The 23,436-nt window shown below is 37.8% G+C and overlaps 1 protein-coding gene across 1 annotated transcript; it reads left to right on the top strand.

Annotated features, from left to right (window-relative positions):
- Nucleotides 1-8,079: 8,079 nt before the first annotated feature.
- Nucleotides 8,080-8,712, top strand: LOC112045743 (60S ribosomal protein L10a-like). The gene has a single exon (XM_024082048.2). It carries the CDS (start codon nt 8,080-8,082, stop codon nt 8,710-8,712), a length of 633 nt encoding a protein of 210 aa, XP_023937816.2.
- Nucleotides 8,713-23,436: the final 14,724 nt, after the last annotated feature.

Here is a 23,436-nt window from a genome sequence, read left to right as displayed (position 1 = left end):
AAATCGCTTCGGGAACACTAAAAACGTCCACAACTCGAGGATTTATATCCAGCGGGCGACAGATTCCCCGTATCTGTCACCCGGACGTCCTCGTCAAGGAGGCAAATGACGGTCGTGAGCGAGCCGCCTTCGTCCTGCTCTTCTACGGCGGATAGGATGACACGCCAAGTCAACCTCTCTTAACCTTTCCGCCGCCTCCTTCTGTGACATTACAATTTCACAGAATGAGTGCCTAATTGGCCTGAGTTAAATACTCAAGATGTCATCCGCTATCAGTGAAATATTATGGAAATTGCAATTTGTGTGGCAGCGCTATCAGAATTTAACAAAATACTCTACAATCCGAATTTTGCGGATATAATATGTTGTCGATTTGAAATCTTTATTTTTTCATGTTTTATTATTCAGGTAAATTTTCGATCGAGTCTACCGTAACGCAATACCGTGTGGGATTACTTTAACTTGAAAAAAAATATCAAAAGCTCTTTTGTATAGTATATTTTTTAGAATATTCCTTGAAGTTCAGCGATAGGTTTTTTTTCGTTTTTTTTACAAGTTAGCCCTTGATTACAATCTCACCTGGTGGTAAGTGATGATGCAACCTAAGATGAAAGCGGGCTAACTTGTTAGGAGGAGGACGAAAGTTCACACTCCTTTCGGTTTCTACACGACATCGTACCGGAACGCTAAATCGCTTCGCGGTACGTCTTTGTCAGTAGGGTGGTAACTAGCCACGGCCAAAGCCTCCCACCAGCCAGACCTGGTCCAATTAAGAAAACCTCAATCGGCCCAGCTGGGAATCGAACCCTTGGATTCTTGTAAGTCCACCGCGCACACCACTGCGCCGCGGAGGCCGTTTGACGGAGTGTTCTTTTTCAAAGTAGGAGTAGGGTATTGGTAGAAGTAGAGGTAGGGTAGGCGTAAGGGTGAGTAGGGTATTCTAGGGGTAGGGAAGAAATGTATAAAAGTCAAGAAGCTTGACCGGGTCCGCTAGTAGGTAACCGATATATACACCTCAGCGGCGAAGAGTTCATGCAAGTCGATTCCCGCGGTTACTTTTAAAAATGCATGCATATATTAATTGTTGTACTGTAACTAAATATATATTTAAATTTCCTTTACTTTGGGGCTTACCTTCATCTAAACTCCATTCGTCGCCACTGAAACACCTAAATAGGTAAAGTGCCACAGACAATAGAAAATGCCAAGGCTGACGCTTTTTTAAGTGCAATTATCTATAAACTTTTCTCCGAATGTACTCAATCTAAAATTTTGAAATTAAATAATAGATATCTTAAAACTTCTTTATTTATATGAAGTTTAAAAAAGTAAAAACAATGAAAACTAAACCAAATCAAAGAGCTTGTTGTTTTGTTTTGTTACAACACATAAAATCGATTTCAAAGATTCCGTTAGGTATACATTCAAGCGAAGCTATAAAATATTAACTTGTTGTATTGTCGATCCTATCGAAATATAAATATGAAAAAAGGTGCCAAGACAAAAAAAAATTGTGCGGAAAATTACAAAAAGGGGTGCGGTGGGGGAACTTGAAAGTTTTCATTGCGAAATCGCGGGCGTCCGCTAGTTCAATATAAAAATATGTGTCGCAATCGACTTTGCCGACAAAATAAATTATATCGAAGTAGGTGCCAACTTCTATAACTTTTTTTTTTTTTTATTCTTTACAAGTTAGCCCTTGACTACAATCTCACCTGATGGTAAGTGATGATGCAGTCTAAGATGGAAGCGGGCTAACTTGTTAGGAGGAGGATGAAAATCCACACCCCTATCGGTTTCTACACGGCATCGTACCGGAACGCTAAATCGCTTGGCGGTACGTCTTTGCCGGTATGGTGGTAACTAGCCACGGCCAAAGCCTCCCACCAGCCAGACCTGGACAAATTAAGAAAATCTCAATTTGCCCAGCCGGGGATCGAACCCAGGACCTCCGTCTTGTAAATCCACCGCGCATACCACTGCGCCACGGAGGCCGTCAAATTATAGAACTTGGATACATTAAAGGTCAAGATTTGACTTGGCTTATTTTTGTCAGCAAATAAAATCATAAAAGTCATTATGGACACAAAAGTGGCCTTATATATTATGTTGGCAGGTGTTCGCTTTGTTAGCTCGATTTATGTGGGCAAAATTTCAAATTAATTACATACACGTCTATCTCTGTGATCAATGATCTTGTTCGAATGTCAAGTTTAAATAGTCCGATATACAAATATAATACATAGAGCAGTGATAGCCCAGTGGATATGACCTCTGCCTCCGATTCCGGAGGGTGTGGGTTCGAATCCGGAATATCACGTGTCTCAAACGGTGAAGGAAAAACACCGTGAGGAAACCTGCATACTCGTACCAGAGAATTTTCTTAATTCTCTGTATGTGTGAATTCTGCCAAATATTTCTAACAAGGGATCTTAGACCAGTAGGCAGCCTCAGGTATTAACTCGCCGTTTCCGGAGAATAAAATGGTATCTGCCAATACGCGTGTTTTATCATTTTTGAGATCTATAATAGGTGCTAGTACATACACCTGCTCAGTATATTTCGTAATTTTTATGAAGTTACATTATTGGAGTTTCAGGAAGGATCCCTAATTTTTTGAAAATATAATATAGCCTATAGCCTTCCTCCATAAATGGGCACTGAAATAATTTTTCAAACCTGAGATTAGCGCGTTTAATCAAACAAACAAAACGAACTTTTCGTCGTCGTCGTCGTCATCAACCCATATTCAGCTCACTGCTGAGCTCGAGTCTCCTCTCAGAATGAGAGGGGTTAGGCCAATAGTCCACCACGCTGGCCCAATGCGGGATGGCAGACTTCACACACGCAGAGAATTAAGATAATTCTCAGGTATGCAGGTTTCCTCACGATGTTTTCCTTCACCGATTGAGACACGTGATATTTAATTTCTTAAAATGCACACAACTGAAAAGTTGGAGGTGCATGCCCCGGACCGGATTCGAACCCACAACCCTCCAGAATCGGAGTCAGAGGTCATATCCTCTGGGCTATCACGGCTCTAACTAAACTAAACTCTTCAGCTTTATAATATTAGTACACGAGTAGATTGCCCCAATTGGAGAACCCGTGTTAAAGATTTATGTACAAAAATAGATTTTCCTTTACTCTGTATTCTTTTATATTTTTACGAAAATTGAAGAAAATCAGGAGAAAATTCAACTAATTAACGTGATAAAAGTCTGAAGTATTTTTGCTGTAGAAAATGCGAGATAATTTTCTCTGAAAGAAATTCTATTAATTTGTAATTTATTTTATGATACACCCACGATGTTTATTATTCAATCGATGCCCGCGATCTCCTCATTAGTCGAGGCCTTTCGAATTTCTCATCGATGGAAATTATTTTTTGTTCGTTTCAATTTCTTTTTTTAAATTATACTCCAGCACAATTTAACTCCTGATTTCTTTGCTCTAAGGACCACACCTATCAACATGACAACTTCAGAATCAGGGTGTATTTTTTTGATTGTTTATCCAATCAAATACCTAAAACTTAGTAGAAGTTAGTTTAGGTCTACGTTTTTGTGGATTATAGCAATTTCATATATTTTTTAATTACACGAAAATGCTGTAAATGAAGCAGACAAATGTATGAACAGATTATAATATATATAACTCCATAACATTAGTTGGTGATCGCTTACTTACACTACTAAAGGCACTTAACTAGTTTAACTAAAATATTTAAAAATAAAGTAACTTTGAACAGATTTTCATAAAACAATTTTTTTTTATCAATCAATTTATTATGAAGACATATTTATTTCTTATTAAAATAACAATAAGTACAACAATTAATTTTTAAAACCACTTCAGTTACATAGCGAAACACGTAATCAAATCACACCATTCCTAGTCGTCGATTCTCTTTATACGAACGCTAACTCTTCAAAAACTTCAAAATAGGGAATGACATTCCCTATCGACAGGTCAGATAGTCGATCGGGTCTATCATTCCCATACATTTTATTACTTTGTAGAAAGAGAATCCACGTGCCACATGGCTTAGGCCCCTGGAGTAACCAAGCGACGCGGTAAGTCGCGGTCTTATTGGCGCGAGCGTGCGTGTGTTTTGTTATAGTAGAATCAATACAGCATTTTTCCTTTAAGTCCTCAAGAACAGTCCCGAATAAGATGATTTTTTGTTAAGTTTATTTTTTGATATTATTTGAAATCAGAAACCCAGAGTGGGGACGGAATGACTAATATTGTTTAAACATTATCTTATATATACTAAGATATAAGATGTAAGGTATAAGATGTAATATCAATGAATTATCGTATTAGTTGATTTAATCTCAAGTAATTACTTCATCATCAGTTATTATACCAGTGTTGAACTTGGACTTTTTATGGCAGCGCCAGTCTTCTTTATTATAGGCTTTTAGCATACAATCGATGCTAGCCACCTTCCGGAGGTTGTCGATTTATCTAGTGGGACTTAATTATCATCACCATCATATCAGCCGTTGGACGTTCACTTTAAAAAATATGCCTTCAGTAGGAACTTCAAAACGTCACGATCTACGAGCCGCCTGTATTCAGTGAAACCCTGCGACTCGCTTGATGTCGTCAGTCCACTTGGTGGAGGTCGTCCTACGCGTTCTAGTACGGGGTCACCATTCCGACACCTAGAGACTCTAAAGTCGATCGGCTCTTCCAAGTATGAGCCCCGCCAGCCTCACGAGATATGTCGGCGTTTTTGGTTCTTCTGTGATTTGAATTAATTATATTATTTATAGCAGAACCTCGCGGTTTCACCCACGTAGTTTTCCGTTCCCGTAAAAATAATAAAATGATCGTTTGGGGACCTCCCACCAGGTGGACTGACGACATCAAGGGAGTCGCAGGTATTCGCTAGATGTAGGTGGCTCAGTATCGTGATGTTTGGAAGTCCCTACAATCAATCAATCAATTAATTTATTTGCAGATACATGCATTATATATACAGGTGGTCGGTAGATGTAGATGGTAAATGTATCTTGTACAAAAGGACGTATATCGGCTGACATTTTCATATATCACTCTACATTTTACACTTATAATATAAAGGCAAATGTGTGTGTGTGTATACTCGCTACTTCTTCTACACTGCAGCTACTGAACCGATTTGGCTAAAACTTAGAATAGATAGAATTTACTCTAGATTAACACATACGCTTCTTTTATCGAAGAAAAAACCATGGTTAGGGGATTCATGTAACAGAATTTCACGCAAACGGTGTCGCGAACGTCATCTAGTATTTTATATTAATTTTCGGTGTATTCGAATAGATTTGTTTCCACCTTGACAGAACAAAGATTTTCATACACATAAAACCCGCACTTCTAAAAATATCTTCCGATTGAGCGTCTACATTTGTACACGATCGATTCGTTAACTAATTTAAGCAATTCGGAGTTACTAAAATCAGCGTATGTTTAATAGCTTACAAGATAACTACACTTCTTCTTAAAGGGACGGAGACGTTTAATATCAGATATTAATTACTATTCCAAGACTCTCCAAGACACGGGATTAACACAACTACTTTTTGAGAACCGGGATGCTAATGAAAATTTGTTTGAAAAATGCACACCTCTAACTTTAACTATTATTACAAAACACAAGTAATTGGGTGAGATTTGATTTTTTGTTTGTTTGTCACGAATATGATCCTAAAGCAGAAAATAATTATTTTACCTATGGAAAGCTACATTATCAACGAGTAATATAGACTATAATTTATCCCCGTATTCCCACAGGAATGGGAACTAGGTACTCGGGCTAAGTAATAAGAGGTCTGCCAGTACATATAGCCTTTATAACCCAACTCAGGATAAAAACAGGATCCTCATGATCAGAAGAGCTCAAAGATATTCGCTATTTCTACACGATCTAATTATTCATTTAATAATTCATCCCACTAAGCTCTAGAAAATATCGTGACTCATAGTAGCTGCATCGACTAAGCCTAAAATATACTATGCATACTTTTATAATAAATGCCAAAATTATGTCTGTCACCTTCTCAGGACTAAATTGGTGAACCGAATTAGATAAATTTCGGTGTACAAATACATTGTGCCTTGGAGAATAACTTGCAGCCTATTTCTGTGTCCGACCCTTGAACCATCTAAAGATGCTGTTCAAAGCTTTTCGGAACATTATTTTTTCTCTCATTTTATTTAATTTTGTTTTAAATATTTAACAATTACCTATTAATATTATTAAAATATTATGGTCCAGAATCCGAGGAGCATTTTTACAATTGATTACTATCAAGTTAATTTTTCGCGAGCTTCATCTTGATGAGACGCTCAACTTTTTTATCTACGAAAATTCTTGATTCTGGTAGCTAACAGGGTTACTAGATAATAAAAACTTTTGGGCGTAGGATATAAATGTTTATAATTTACTTAAAACCTCCCCACAATAGCCGGCCTCTTAAGAACCACTGCCTCCTGTATTGACTGATACATCGGAAGAGTAAGTTGACTCAACGTACCACATGGCGGTAATCTTGTGAGTAAAGTCCAGGTATTTTGGTACATTTTCTTTGTCAGCTTTCACCAGATTATCGTCATGTGGACCTGACCGATCGACCACCGTGGTGGACTTAATGTCCACTACGGTGGCAGAATGCAATGCGTAAGCGAATGCAATGCAGTGAGCCGAATATGGGTTGATAACGATGATGTTAGATTCAAGAGTACATACTTCTATCAGAACAATTTATTTTAAATGTATTTTACTGATTAGAAGGCTCAAACTCAGCAGGTGATGGAGCGAGTTATGCTTATCTTTTAAACTACTGAAGAATTTTAATGCAGTTTTCAGCAATAGAGTGTTTAAAGGGGAAGGTTTATATGTATTCGTTTTTTATTATTTACGAGTTAATCCTTGACTGCAATGAGAAGGCACAGTGACCGTCAGTTCCGTCCAGGTTGGCAGCAGTCGACGGGCGCGTGGTGTCCCATACATATCCTATCAGTATATACTAATCATAATTTTAGTATCAACATAGCACCGGAACGAAGCTGGGGCGGGTAGCTAGCATTAGAAGTAAGAAGCCTCAATAGCTCAACGGTAAGAGCGGTCGGACTCATCACCGAGGGGTGGTGGTTTGATCCCCGCCCTGTTGGTCTATTGTCGTACCCAATGCTAGCACAGTCTTTCCCGACTAGTTGGAGGGGAATGGGAAAATTGGTCATATTAAAAAAAATATATGGCAAATATTCTTTTAAAAAAAATTACTAATAAAGTCGTTTAAATTAAAAGTAAACTAGATAAATATTACAAAAAAGAGCTTCCAAAATTAGGCTTACAAAATATTTAATATTACTAGAACGTAGTAACAGCATCCTGTATTTCAGATACATCGAGCAATGCATATTCATCTCATACTCTCGACCACACCCAACCAATGCAAAATGCATTGGTTGGGTGTGGTAGCATTTTTGTAAAGCACTTGTTTCATTTAATGCATCCTCAATCATTTTTCAATCAATAAAGTCAATTTATTTATTTGAAATGATTTTATTAAATTACAACTGCATTACATTATTTTAATTGGTACGTGCAATCATCAAAAGGGCGTTGTTTGATGAATTAGATCAAAACTTCCTCCCAGCGCTCTCTGTGCTTTGTCCACATCAGTCCTTTTGTTGAGCTTTAAAAATAAACAAACACCAGCTTGATATCTCCATAGCAACCTGTTAGGGTAGAGCCCGTGCAAATTTCTCATTAGTGAACTTGACAAATTCAATGGTCGATTTATATTAATTACAATACTTGGGGTCCAAGAAATCGCTAAATAAAACCACATGTGATGTACAGGATAAAAAAAAATATGATTGAGCCGTATTCATCTGTAAAATTTAAAAAATCCCGCTTAACAATTGCGCGCGCACCTTTAATTTTCCAATCAATACTTGCCACAGGAGGGCGGACAATCACAGCGTATTTTGACAACATTCAGCCGTCAGCTCTCGAGCGACTCGGTGTCTCATTAATCTTTACTCCTACGAAAGAGAAGAGGATTTCTGTGAAACGAAATGTCTAAATTATCGCGTGAGCAGTTATGCAGTTGCATTCGTTCTGTCTTGGATATCTCTAAGTCCACTACCTCTGGCTTTCTGGATCTTGTGACTATCCAAATCGCTCTGAGGAAACATGACCCTCATAAGTTCACCAGATATGCCGGTGCACCAGAATCGTTTATTCGTGTGTGCATTTTGGGCGATGAGAAGCATTGCGATGAAGCTGCACTGTTGAAAGTGCCATTCGTAAACCTGAAACAGCTGCAGCTACTTCAGGACAATAAGACACTAGTTCGAAGACTAGCTCACAGATATGACGCCTTTCTGGCCTCTAAGGAAATCTTGGAGGTGCTTCCGGTATTGGTGGGTCCGGCGTTTGACAAGGCCGGAAAATGTCCAACTCTTTTAACTCACGAAGAATCCATGGAAGAGAAGATTAACGAACTTAAGGAAACCATCAAGATACGTCTCGACAAGTTATCCTGCTTCACGATGATAGTGGGCCATGCTGAGATGGGTGTAGATGAGCTGGCAGACAACATAATAGAAGAAATGGATCTTTTGACTGCTATATTGAAACGATCCTGGAATAATGTGCACGATTTAACTATTAAATCCTCCTCGGGGATTGAATTCGAATTGCACTAATCATGCGTTCATGTTTATTAATATTGTACTAATCTCAAAATGTAATTGAGAGAAAGAAATAAAATCGTTGCTTAAACGAAATTGTCTTCGGACTTGTTTTATTATGATTCCAAACATTCTTAATTGTAAACAACCACCTGTAGGTAGCAGCTGCGCAGTATGAACCTCCGATCCAACCAATGGTAGACAATCTAGAGAACATGCGTGTAAATTATTTGTCAGTTGAATAGGGTTCTGATGATAACGTAGAGGCTTTAAGATATAACCTTAGATAATCCTATGGTATTATGAAGTCGATAGTGTGTACTCGTGAGTGGTGGACTGCCAAAGCTCTACAAACATAGGTTCCTAACATTTTAAAACAGTGCTTTTAACTTTTTCAACCTCTATAAACAGTACAACAGCTACTTGGATCGACAATCTACATACAAGTTCTTCATTAACAAATTAAGGGACTGATATATTTTCGAGGGTGTAATGATGGAAGTATTGATCAACAACACTAATAACTAAGTAAGTAAACTTATGTAAATATCTAAACAATTAAAGATCAAAGTCACTCAGCAATAATCACAAAAGCTTGAACGATGCCTTATATAAACAGATGGATTAAATAAAACTTCAGATCAATCCTTTCTCATCTAAAGGCAACTTTGACATCTAGGTGAATATATTGCATTGCAGTTGCATTGTGCAAAGGATAACATATTGGACATGGACATACTGTATTTATACACGAGTCAAAAGAAAAAAAATACAAATGAGAATAAAATTTAAAAAAAGCGAGGTGCTTGTTAAGAACACCGCCAAGGTATACGAGTATAGCAATTTCCTTTAACTATCAATTTTCAAAAAGGATAACTGGAATATTTGCTTTGTATCGATTGTACATGGCAACACTGAGTGAGGACAAGAGCGAGTTGGACTTGCCCACCGAGGGTTCCGTACAAATTTATAGGTACATTATAATAGTGATTGATTACTACGTAATTTAATTAGAGACTGTAATGTATTTTTTTTATGATGATGCAATCTGAGATGGAAGCGGGCTAGCTTGTTAGGAGGATGATGAAAATCCACACCATAGTTTCATAGTTCTAGGTCAACGAAAAGTACTGAATTTTGATTCCCTTCACAGTGATGTGAAATATACGATTTTTTATTGATTTTTACGTTAACTTGGAGGTTTTTATTTTATCACAGCTTCAAGGAACGCGTTATGTTATGTATATAATTATCTATTATGGCTTTGTTTCAACTCCATACGAGTTACCAAGGTTTAGAGACATATAGACAGACGGACCATTGAACGATCCGGGAAGGGGTCCATAGTTTTTTTTTTTGAGGTACGGTAACTTAAAAACAATGCAGATTCCCTATACAAAGTTCGCCTTCAGAAGTCATAAAATGCATTGTCAGGCTGAGTTTAGCACATAATATGATATACAATTATTATCTTCATACAAACGGGCAGTATAAAAAAGTATTTATTGCTAAATATATTTATGAATTTGAGGTTATACGCAATATTCGTAGTTGCTGTTATTAATTAATATGCTTACTTCATTATCTACAATAACTTGCAAAAATTTAAAACCCAATTTGGAATTTGAATCAACATCCAACGAATAGTATAAAATCTTTGTAAAAATCGATTGTATGTTGAACTCGAATGTTCAGTCATAGAGCTTTGTCTGTGTTATGTCCACAGACAAAAGCAACTAACAACCACTCAACCATGTCTCGATCACAATAAATGATAGTCATATTTCAAAGTTAAATAAATTTATTTCACTTGTACGCAAACAATAATGCTGGTTGCCTTTTATTTGCAATATTTATACATTTTTGCACCTCAGATCTCTTCTCGTTTTGTGCTTCGTTTTGTAAGTAATAGTTACTTACCTGTAGGTAATTAATATCACTGATCTATAACTTACTTTTCGCTCACACGTATCAAATGCTTAGGCGTTGATTGTGGATAAATGTATTATTAGTATAATTTTAAAGGTGAAAATCAGTTTATTTTCCTAGTAAATTTTCAAGTACAAGCTCAGAATGGGGATGATGACTAGGTTTGAATATATTGATTTTTATGATACATTCGGGTAAATAAGGTCAATGTAACTTTTAAAAATATTTTATCGTAATTAGATGAAAATTCATACAGTTTTAGCTTCCTTACATTAAATGTGACATTTTTTAATAAATGAACTATAAACATAAACGCACAAATAAGAAGGCGGTTAAACAAAGATATTAGTAATTTTGTTTCAACGCACATACAAATCTAACGTTCATTACATTGCCTACGACGCCATTAGTTCGTGCCATTTTGTATGGGGCGTTTTTCAGGGATCCGCGGCAGCGCCGCGATCTCTGAAAAACGCCCCATAAACGAAGTGACACACAGATATAATGAAACTATACCGTACTACACCTATCGTAATAGACTGATGATGATGATAATTGATGATTTTACAGATAATATAATCATCATGCCTGCCAAACTGCTGCAAGGATGTCGGCGAAAATTGAGAATACTCTTGTTCAGGTTGAGTGTTCAGATGCAAGAAAATGTAGATTTTCGTGACGGATTCGCTAACCTTGACAACTGGCAACACAAGGTATTGTTCCAATTTTCTTCTCAGACAAGGAAATTTTAGAACCTTTATAGCTCAGTTTTAAATTATAAGCATCATTATTAAGTTGCAATACGCAATACGAAACTAATTGAATTAATTAAAAAAAAATTCGTCTGCATATACCTCATATTGTAAACTCATTTTTAGTTGAAATTCACCTAAGGGTTTTATAGGATGCGAAATAAGTCACCACTCCCGACCCAAGTACTTACAGACGCTCTAAAAATGTTCTCTACTAGCCTGACGACGACATCACAACCGCGAACGCATCTCAGGCGACCCCTTATTCGCACGAAAGTTTTTTTACCGCACGTTAAAAAGCGTTCCAATATAGTATGAAATTAAATGAAGGCTATTTCCAACGCCCAAAATTGAAAATGCAACACTGCTTGAAAAAAAACGTCGTGTTTTAACAACGCTGTCATGTGAACATATCCTTGGGAATGCATTTGTTGAATTTGAAGGCTTTTTTAACTCTCGTGCGAATGAGGACCAAGCAATACAGCGTCTTCCCCTGCGAAGATGAGGTTCCTGAAATCTTACATCGTGTCGTGGGTTCCATCTACATCCAAGAAGGCGTCAGGAGTACATTCATTCCAAAACTTCTTCCCGAATGGCACTCTAAGCCGAGGTCCGAGTCTCAGAGGAGACGCTATTAGAGTGTCCGCCCGTTTTTCTTCTGCTTCTGACTTTCCGCCTCAAGAGGCAATGCTCCTGGTCTGGTCTGGTTCCGAGAAATTAAATATCACGTGTCTCAATCGGTGAAGGAAAACATCGTGAGGAAACCTGCATACCAGAGAATTTTCTTAATTCTCTGCGTATGTGAAGTCTGCCAATCCGCATTGGGCCAGCGTGGTGGACTATTGGCCTAACCCCTCTCATTCTGAGAGGAGACTCGAGCTCAGCAGTGAGCCGAATATGGGTTGATAATGATGAACATTCCCATTCCCCTCCAATTATGCGGGAAAGACGTGTTAGGAGTGGGTACGACTATAGACCAACGGGGCGGGGATCGAACCACCACCCTTCTGTGATGAGTCTTCTTCCCGTTGAGCTATTGAGGCCCTTAATTGGTTTTTTTTTCTATAACAAAACTCTGTAATCACGATTTACGGATAAAGATAGATTAATTTATTAAAAATAAAAAAGTAAAAATAATTAACTTGAAACAAAATTGGCTTTGTTTTATTGAGTTTGGATTAAAGGAAAAAGGGTAAGGAAAATTCCACGTGGACAAAGCCACAGTAAAAATATATACAAGCAGTAGTTTGACATCATACTAGAGGACAAAACGCGAGCTATACCTACGCACCTCGAACTCGGGGCGTGCGTGGGTCACACAGTCGCGACTGTGCCGCAGTGATGTACGCAAACTGTATTGGATTTTTAATTATGACGACTAGGAAAAAAAGCCTTGCAACTGGTGGAATATTATATTTATAAAGTTTGTTTAATATTTTGTATTTTAAAAGCATAATTAAAAAAAATATATTTATGTAAAAAATGCTTAAATAATAAAATTCTGTAAATAGGAAAATGACGAAAACTGTAATATAACATGTCCGTCTGTCCGTCTGTCTGTGACTATTAATACTAGAAAGCTGTAAATTAGCATGAACATGTAATATATAAATGTAAACAAAGTCGTTAAATAAAATCTTGAAAAATATTGTTTTAGCTCCCCTACATGTAAAGCCGAGTTACAATACTGCTTGTATATATTTTTACTGTGACAAATCCGCGGGCGTCTACAGTTTTCTTAATAAATCGTTAGCCGGTAGGTAAAGGTGCGTCATCGCCTTCGGACGACTATTTCTGACTACTTATACCTACCTCGGATTTCGTGACTACGTAACTCTGACGCTGCCATGGACTAGATACTCGTAATATGAGTTGGAAGCGATGATTATTAAAATTATCAGCCTTATAGAATTATGGTCGATAAATCTCAATAGCCCAACGGAAAATGGAGAGGTGGTGATTCCATCCCAACCCGTTGGAATATTGTCGTACCCACTTCTAATACAGTCTTTCACGACTAGATGGAGGGAATGGAAATATTAAAAAGATATGGCACGTAATATAAATATAGGTACGTAAATATACTGCTCGATATAGGCCTCTTGCATGGACCTCCAAGCATAACAGTCTCGAGCCGCCAGCATACAGCGGTTTCCTGTAATCCGCTTGATATCCTCGGTCCACCTAGTGGGGGGTCGACCAACATTGCGCTTTCCGGTGCGGGGTCGACATTCTAGCACCTTGGGACCCCAACGTCCATCGGCTCTTCGAACTATGTGGCCTGCCCATAGCCACTTCAGCTTTGCGATTTGCTCAGCTATGACTACTGACTGATCCCGTGTATGCCTCCACCGAATTCAATACAAGCCTACTTACCTACTCGTCCATAATAATAAGTAGTTTTTTTTTCTCAGTATGATGCTAGCATGATTTTTGTTATTAGATAGTATGCAAGATAAAATATTTTAATGAATGCTATAAATAATTTATTATTAAAAGAAAGTTCATATTTAATACTAAATAAAAATATTTTTGTTTCGTTTGGTCTAACACAAGGCAGGTGCACTGGTCAGTATTGTCTTCTCAGTATTGTGCATTTTAAAATATTAAATATCACGTGTCTCAAACGTTGAAGAAAAAACATTGTCAGAAAATTTGCATTCCTGAGTTTTTTCTTATAATACTACTAGCTGACGCCGCGCGGATTTACCCGCGTAGTTGGGACCGTAGGAATACGGGGGTAGTTAAAATATAAATCCTATAGCCTTTCTCGATAAATGGGCTATCTACCTCAGAAAGAATTTTTCAAATTACACCAGTAGTTCCTCAGATTAGCGCGTTCAATCAATCAAACAAACAAACAAACTCTTCAGCTTTATAATATTAGTATAGATAATACGTGGCAGGTCGTCCAAACCGCATTGGGCAAGCGTGGTGGACTAATAGCCTAACCCCTTTCATTCTTAGAAGAGAGTTCTAGTTCACAACAGTGGGCCGAATATGGTTTTTTAAATGATGATTATATTATCTACATTCATCAGCTACGAGTACCTAGCTTAGTACCTACCTACAACACGCTTACTTTAGAGATAAGTAGTGAAGAACTACTTATCTAACATTATTTAAATTAGTTAATTTATTTATTTTTAGTTAATAATCTTAAAAAAATCATTAGTAAATAAAAGTTTGGGAACCTCTCACGTGTTGTTCGTGCCTTTTAAAATACCTCTCGAAACATCATAGTACGAATGCTCTCGGCGCGTTCGCACCCAATAAAGTTTATTTTGAGTGTTTACGCCCGATAAAGTCATGAGGAGTCACCGGACAGTGCGCGAGCTGGTGCCAACTATGCCGGCTATTTCAGCCACTTGAATACCTAACTCAAACAAATAAATAAAACGTAAGAAAAATATTTTTGAAACGAGCTTTTAAAACTTTTAGTATAAAACGCGGCGCGGTTTCAACCGCGAGGTTCTCATTTCCATATGAATACAGGGATAAAATAAAGCCTATAGCAAGTCAAGTATAGATCGTCAAGGAATTCCTTAACCGTACATCCTGTAGTCACAAGTTCAGGACTCTGCTCGGAGGTTTTCTCCCTACCACGCGATGGACCCGGCACCCGCACGGTGAATCCATGGAATGCTAAGATATTTGGAGATAGTGTAGCTTCCCAACGGTGAAAGAATTTTCCAAATCGATTTAGTAGTTTCAGAGCCTATTCAAAACATATAAACAAACAATCCTTCTTTATAAGTCTAGTATCTAGAATATACATGTACCGTAGGTACAATATACATAATAATGAGATTTTTTACGAGTGTGATGCTAGTCTGATTTTTTGTTATTGGATAGTACGAGTATGTAAGAAAAAATATTTAAATGAACACTATTGAATAATTTATTATTAAAAGAAAGTTCATATTTAATACTAAATTAAATTATTTTTGTTTTGCTTGGTCTAACACAAAGGGTACTGTAGTTATAATTTTTCTACTCCCATTTCGTAATCCAATCAATATAAAACCTAAAACTATATCACAAAGCTCAGGTCAGGTAATTTGGTAATGTTTATTACCACACGTGTAAACTGTGCTACAAAAATTTAGGCTTCCTTATAAGAGACAAATCTAGGAGACCACGCCCATACAAAAATTGAGGAGGCCATCGTTGTCAACCCATATTCGGCTCACTGCTGAGCTCGAGTCTCCTCTCATATGGTTTGGCCGTTTCTTTGATTTGCCACACTTTACACTAATTTAAATGATCAGCATACGTAAAACTAGGATTTACGCAGAACATTATACTCTATGATAGACCTAAAGAGTATTGTTTAGAATTGGCTTCTCATGAGGTGTGATTGAGACACGCGAAAAAGTGTCAGCCAAATTAAAGAAAATGGCTGACAACATTACCTTTTTACAATGCAAGCATTCGCATTAGCTTTGCTTATAGTGGGATCGTTTTTAAATATAAACAATGTTACAAAAGAAGCTAAATGTATCAAGCGAATGTACTTCGTAGAAAAAATTTCTCCTAATTAGTACGTGGGCTTCGCTCCGAGCATTAGAAACGTAAAGCCGGTGTTTTTCCAGAGCTGACTTCGGTCGTATTACCTTCTCACAGTACCATTAAAGTTAAGAAATAGGAATTAAATTGAGAACTTAACATCTAGGTGTGTTGTGACTATCATTAGGGGTCTGGTGATGGAGACGAGGGACAGTTAAGGGATCTCGTCAACGGCTTACAGTAGCTACCTAGCTTATGTTTGGGTTTAAATAAGTATTGGTAAGAACTTTACATTTAGTGTTGTGACTGTCACTGAACAAAACTTTGAAATAAAACCTTGATGATCTCTCCGAACATCATTATTTAAGACTAGCGGACGCCCGCGATTTCATACGCGTAAATTTCTGTTTTTTAAAAATCCCGCGGGTACCTACTATTCTTTATTCTTAAAGAGTTACTTACTATCTATACTAATATAAGCTGAAGAGTTTGTTCGATCGAACGCGCTATTCTCAGGAACTACTGGTCCGATTTGAAAAACTCTTTCAGTGTTAAACAGCCCATTTATCGAGGAGCATTTAATGGCTATATATTAACCCCGTACTCTTACGCGAACGAGAACCATGCGGGTGAAACCGCGCGGCGTGAGCTAGTGTTGATATATAACCTTCTAGTTAAAATTCCAGCTAGGAACAGCCATTCCAGAGATTAGCTTGAACAAACAGCAACACAGAATGATAGACAATCATTAAAAAAAGCTTTATTATGTTAAAAAAATGTTCAAGACCAACACAGTTATTTTGAAATCACAGACATGCACATTAATTCTATTTATATGTAAAATTTATCTATGTGTTGATGGCAATTAGTCGGAACTAGGCGATTGGCTGTGCCAAGATAATGAGGGTTTCTGGAAGAACTGCCTAAATAAACTAAATGACTTTATTATTAATATAGTACTACATATTAAGCTCATATTTTGGCTGGGCACCGCCTCAAAAACGATCAACACATAATGTTAATATTGTTTTCCCTTTTGGTGTTTATGAACTCATATTCGGCTCACTGATGAGCTCGAGTCTCCTCTCAGAATGAGAGGGGTTAGGCCGATAGACTACACACGCAAATAATTAAGAAAATTTTCTGGTATGCAGGTTTTCTCACGATGTTTTTCCTTCGCCGTTTGAGACACGTGATATATCCAACAAACATCCTTACTGATTTTGCTGAAAATTTTTCTTCTCAGATCTCAGTATTAAATTGACCCAGAACTCAAACCAAAGACCTCGTGATCGTGAACCCATGTGGTTCTTCATACTTTTCATACTTCAATATTTTATACACAAACATGAGCTGGTCGTTTAATTTTATCGGCTTTCATGGCACAGTGTATGCATCGTGGGTTTACAAGACGGAGGTCCTGGATTCTAACCCCGGCTGGGCCGTTGAGGTTTTCTTAATTGGTCTAGGTCTGGCTGGTGAGAGGCTTCGGCTGTGGCTAGTTACCACACTAACGACAAAGACATACCGCCAAGCGATTAAGCGTTCTGGTGCAATGTCGTGTAGAAACCGAAAGGGGTGTGGATTTTCACTTGCATCCTAAATTGCATGATCACTTACCATCAGATATTGTAGTCAATGGTTAACTTGTAAAGAATAAAAAAAAGCAGTTGATTACCACTATATCCATATCCACCGACTCCTTGACTATTTTTCATAAATTGTAAGCTTTTCAAATAAAATGTATTTTCGGCTTCGCACACCTCATGTCTAGCAATGCTAGATTTATGAATCACAGTACACAAATATAAATGAATTCATTTATTTATAGCACTACACTGATTCATACACCATCGATTTAAACAATCACAGATAAACATATATGATGTGAGCTGTAGGATGGTGCGGGTGACAATTGCCTTATGATATTCATTATACTAATATCGTGAATCGCGACAAACTTTCAAGAGTGTAACGAACTGTCACCCACACCATGCTATAGCGCACGACTGTAGGATGAATACATTCCATACTTTCTTAGCTTTCTAGATACAACTTACAATCAGCCTGGCTGTCCAGCGCGGAAATGCAGCCAGTATTCTTGCCACCATTCCACGTGGGCATGATTTGTATAGTTATTAGGATAAGTTAGCTTAAGTTCCTTATTGTATTCTTTCTCAATAAAAAAAAACTTATAATACATCGAATTTCTCGTAGATGAATAAATATTAAAAATTTAAAAGAAGTTTAAATTTAAAAGAAGTATTTTACTCGATATGAGAGTTCTTCTGTAATAAGTTATGGAAACATTATTAGACGGTCTCCGTGGCGCAGTGGTATGCGCGGTGGATTTACAAAACGGAGGTCCTGGGTTCGATCCCCGGCTGGGCAGATTGAGATTTTCTTAATTTGTCCAGGTCTGGCTGGTGGGAGGCTTCGGCCGTGGCTAGTTACCACCCTACTGGCAAAGACCGTGTAAAAACCGAAAGTAGTGTGGATTTTCATCCTCCTCCTAACAAGTTAGCCCGCTTCCATCTTAGACTGCATCATCACTTGCCATCATGTGAGATTACAGTATAGGGCTAACTTAAAAATAATGAAAAAAAATAACAACGGAATTAGTATGCAATTTTTAATTTCCGATTTAGTTTTTTAAGTTCGTCGATCACTCTTTGAATATCAATTAACTGTACTACTTAGTTGTTATAGTTTTCCTTGTGATTTAATAATATATCCTTCTTTCGTGATTTTTTTACGTATCCTGATGTAGAGTTTAGACTATTCCAGGTCAACATCAGAATGCTTGCAACGGGAGGGCTGCTATTTTTGCATAAATTTTAGGTGTTATTTAGGTTCAATTATAATTTTCATTATTTATTGTGTGTAGTGTTTTATAGTGTCTATTATCTATACTTAATATTATAAAGAGGAAAACTTTGTTTGTATGTTTGTTTGTTTGATTGTAATGAATAGACTCAAAAACTACTGGACCAATTTTAAAAATTCTTTCACCATTCGAAAGCTACATGATCCACAAGTAACATAGGCTAAATTTTATTTTGGAAAAAAATAGGGTTCAGTAAGTTATTTGGGTTTTCCGGGCACAAGGTGTAAAAAATCAACCAGAAAAGTAGGGTAGGGGTAGGTAGGAGTAGGGTAGGGGTAGGGGTAGGGTAGGGGTAGGATTGGGGTAGGATAGGGGTAGTTGAAAGTTTACATCGAGTTTCACGCGGACGAAGTCACGGGCGTCGGCTAGTATTATGTATTTTAATCAATTTTTTAAAAAATCAAATACAGATTAATTTAAAAAAAACGAGGGTACAATCTTAATTACAAGACAATTAAGAGGTTCAAAGTATAGTTACTGAAAGAGCGCACTAGAGTGAAATGTAAACACACGTATTCAGCTCCGCTATAATTTCAGATTCAGCTGCGGCTGAGTCAGTCACCGCGGAGGGGGGTATCAAGTGGGGAAGGGACGGGGGGGAGGGAGAGACGCTACACGGAAAGCATTCGGCCCAATTCGCGCACACAGATATAACCGAATATTTTCCCACCTGCGCGTGGAAATCCTACCGAGGTAATCACGCGCATAAATGTCAGCGTCTTCTTATATACAACACTAGCGGATGCCCGCGACTGCGTCCGCGTGGAATTTAGTTTTTTTCCTATGTGTTAATCCAGACTTTAATCTATCTCTACTTAAAATTTTAGGTGATTCGGTTCAGTAGCTGAGGCGTGAAAGAGTAACAAACATTCATACCATCAAAATCATCAGGTTTTCGCAAATCTCGGGGATCTATGGATTTTTTCGGAATAAAAAGTAGCCTATGTGTTAATTCAGAGTAAAATCTATTCTTTGATTCCAAATTTCAGCCAAATCGCTTCAGTAGTAGCGGCGTTAAAGAGTAAACAAACATCCAAACAAACATAAATCCAAACATCCATAAAAACTTTCGCGTTTATAATATTAGTAGGACTAGCGTCTTTGTTGGCATAAAAGTTGTGTAAGCTTTTATCCTATTTAAATTAAATGATCATGATCATCATCACCATCATCATCAACAGTCGATGGACGTAAACTGCTGGTCTCTTTCATGGAGTACAAAACATCGCGGTCTCGAGCCACCAACATCCAACAGCTACCTGCAACCCGCTTGATGTCCTCGGTTCACCTAATGGTGGGTGACCAACACTGCGCTTTCCGGTGCGGGGTCGCCATCATTAACAGCCGATGGTCGTCCACTGCTAGACATCGGTCTCTTTCATGAACTACCAATCACTGCAGTCTCGAGACAACAACATACAGCACTTGCAATCCGCTAGATGTCCTCGGTCCACCTTATGGTGGGTCCACCAACACTGCGCTTTCCGGTGCGGGGTCGCCATTCCAGCACTTTGGGACGCCAATGTCCGTTGGCTCTTCGAACTATGTGGCTTACTCACTGCCACTGCAGCTTCGCGACTCGCTGAGCTGAGAATTAATTATCGCTCTTCGAATTGAATACGTCTTCAAAATTACTTTCATCATCACTATCAGCCTATTTTATCGCCACTACAGGGCCTCCTTCCTTACAGAAGGAATTGTGAAATTGCTTTCAGAATGGGAGGTATAAAATATCATTGGGGAGGCAATTCAAAAAAACGAATGATAACAAAATCCTAGGATACAGCTTTCGTACTCATGTAATGTGATCGAAAAACTATTTTTTACCTACCGTCACACCATACCAACTTAGTAATAGGTACTATCATGTTGGAAGGCTGCGCCCGCTGGTCTGTATATTAGGTTGATAATAGTTTCTTTTGCCATGAGAGATCAACCATGAACAGACTTTACGTTTTTTTTTGGAAATGAGAATGCGAACATTTTATGAATCTGTTCTCAATTATTTTATAGCGGCTAGTTGCCTCTACTGGTGACAAAAGGGTTCTTTTGTTGCGCGAAGAATCAGCCTGGCTGTCCAACGCGGATGCAGCCAGTATTCTTGCCACCATTTCCCAAACAACTATATACTTTATTTACACACCACAACAAAAACAAGATAGAAACATATTAAATAAAAAAGAGATCAGCATGAAATAGCAGGTGGTTTTACATAAAAAATACCATAGCAATACAAAGTATACAGTATACAGTGTAAGTAAATAGGTACACAGCTGGTACAAATAATAATTTCAATCAAAACATATTCGTTTTATCAATATTATAAATAGTCAATCAGACGAACTTTCTAGAGCGTCTGCCATTATAAGTAAACAAGCTTCTCTCGTTAAGGTAAATATAATGATCTTTAATAGAGCTTGTCTGTTGTCAACGGTATTGTGCGCCGCGACAGGCGGCGCCGCGACGTCGCGGCGCGTCGTGTGCGTTGCTAACACCTTTTGACATATGCCCACGGTTGCGAATGTGATGAAAATATCTTGACGTATATCAATATTCAAGATTATCGAGATCGTAGGCATTGGGTTTATTATTTTTATTTTCTAACATAAAAATATTTATATTTTTCTCTAATTTTGTTGAATAACTTTTATGTTTAGTGTAGTACCTACTATTATGTACCATATTAATCATCGATGTAATTATGTTATTATGTCTTGGTTGTAGTATTTAAGCCGTTTCTGAGAGAACTACATGAAAGACTACTGTTTGAAAAACCTAAATCTGTATGATATTCTAACATGGCTTGAATTAATACATCATCGAGCTAGCATCGCCTTCAAACTGATCATCAGTTAGAAGATAATATGATCTATAGAACTTAGTATAATGTTATTTTTCGCTTTTTAGTTTAGTCAGTATGTTTTTGAAGTCGGTTGTTTTTTTATTTTTACAGTAGATAATGTCCGCTCGGTGCAATCCGTACGATGTAGATCAGTGGGCGCCCTTGTATACAAAAAATACTAAAATACGTTAGATGCGTTGCATCCGATGAGTAGGATGCGGATCTGTGGACGCCTACCATAAATCAGAGTCGTATGGTCCAACATTTTGCTTGGTTCATGCAGAACAATGCTAGGCTGTTATCTATTTCAGATTTATTTTCAGATTGTGTAAGTGCCGTAGGCTCCTTATGACCTATTTCAAGGTTGTCCCAAACATGATAGAGTAGTGATTGATTATTCTACTTCTTGAATTTTGGTATTGAATTGCTCAGGTGGTCGAAGCATCAGATACTACATTAGTGCTTACTGCTTAGGCATTGTGATGTGTAGACTTGTATTTAAAAAAAATATTATTACAAAAATAAAAAACCCAACTGCTTGAGCGTAATGAACTGAGAAGAGAAAAACAAGTACTTATCACATATATACTATAGGCTATATACTTTTGTATCCTCAATAACTCATTCTATTTAAAATATGTACGTACGCGATTTTTTACTGCCTCGTTGACACGGTTAACCTGTGTGCTTCTCTTCTTGTTGCTTCTAAGAGCACGGTAAGCCTTCGGTCCCGGACGTTAAAGACGTTAGTAACGTTCGGACGTTAATGTGGTCCTTGGTTAGTTAACTTAAGTCCCCAAATCTGCATTCTAACAGTATGGTGGTTCTAAGATTTTTTTTAATTCTTTACAAGTTAGCCCTTGACTACAATCTCACCTGATGGTAAGTGATGATGCAATCTAAGACGGAAGCGGTCTAAATTGTTAGGAGTACGATGAAAATCCACACCCTTTTCGGTTTCTACACGACATCGTACCGGAGCGCTAAATAATTTGGCGGTACATCTTTGCCGGTAGAATGGTAACTAGCCACGGCCGAAGCCTGCCACCACCCAGACCTGGACCAATTAAGAAAACCTCAATCGGCCCAACCGAGGATCGAACCCAGGACCACCGTCTTGTAAATCCACCTCGTATACCGCTGCACCACGGAGGCCGTCAAAATAGGCTGATAATGTGATACGCGACTTGTGTACGCGACTGTACAGCACCGTGATTAATAAGACAACCTACGCACATGTTGCGAACTGCTGTGTACCGTGGATGAAACTATCATTTGCTACTCTGTGAGCCAAACAGGTGCTGGGTTGCCGGGACCTGGATTAAATTAATAACTGCACTACCCAAGTTTTTACACTAACAGACGAATCGTTCGCGTCAAATTGTTTTACAAATCCCGCAAAAAGTAGACTATGTTCCGCTACAAGGTCCTATTTATTATATATGCTCTATACCAAATTTCATCCCAATCAGTATAGTAATTTAGCCGTGCAAAGATAACAGACAGACAGTGACGAAGATTTTTAGTCCAGCAAAGTACCTTAAATTTCAGGTACCTACCTGCTTGTTTCTGAAGCCAAATCCTGAAAAGACGTGAATTTTATAACCCTTTATAATATTTTGAATATCTTGATAAATATTATGGCATATAGGATAAAACCCAGTGAATATGACCTCTACTTCTGATTCCGGAGGGTGTGGGTTTGAATCCGTGCTGGGACATGCACTTTAAGAGACTGTGTGTGTGAAGTCTGCCAATCCGCATTAGGGCAGCGTGCTGGACTATTGGTCTTACCTCTCTCATTTTGAGAGGAGACTCGA

Source organism: Bicyclus anynana, chromosome Z, assembly GCF_947172395.1.
Source record: "Bicyclus anynana chromosome Z, ilBicAnyn1.1, whole genome shotgun sequence".
NCBI classification, from domain to species: Eukaryota; Metazoa; Arthropoda; class Insecta; order Lepidoptera; family Nymphalidae; genus Bicyclus; species Bicyclus anynana.
This window is presented reverse-complemented; position numbering and strand designations above follow the sequence as displayed.

Excerpts from the sequence above, each read along its gene's own strand:
- LOC112045743 (XM_024082048.2), top strand. The coding sequence starts at position 8,080 with ATGTCTAAATTATCGCGTGAGCAGTTATGCAGTTGCATTCGTTCTGTC.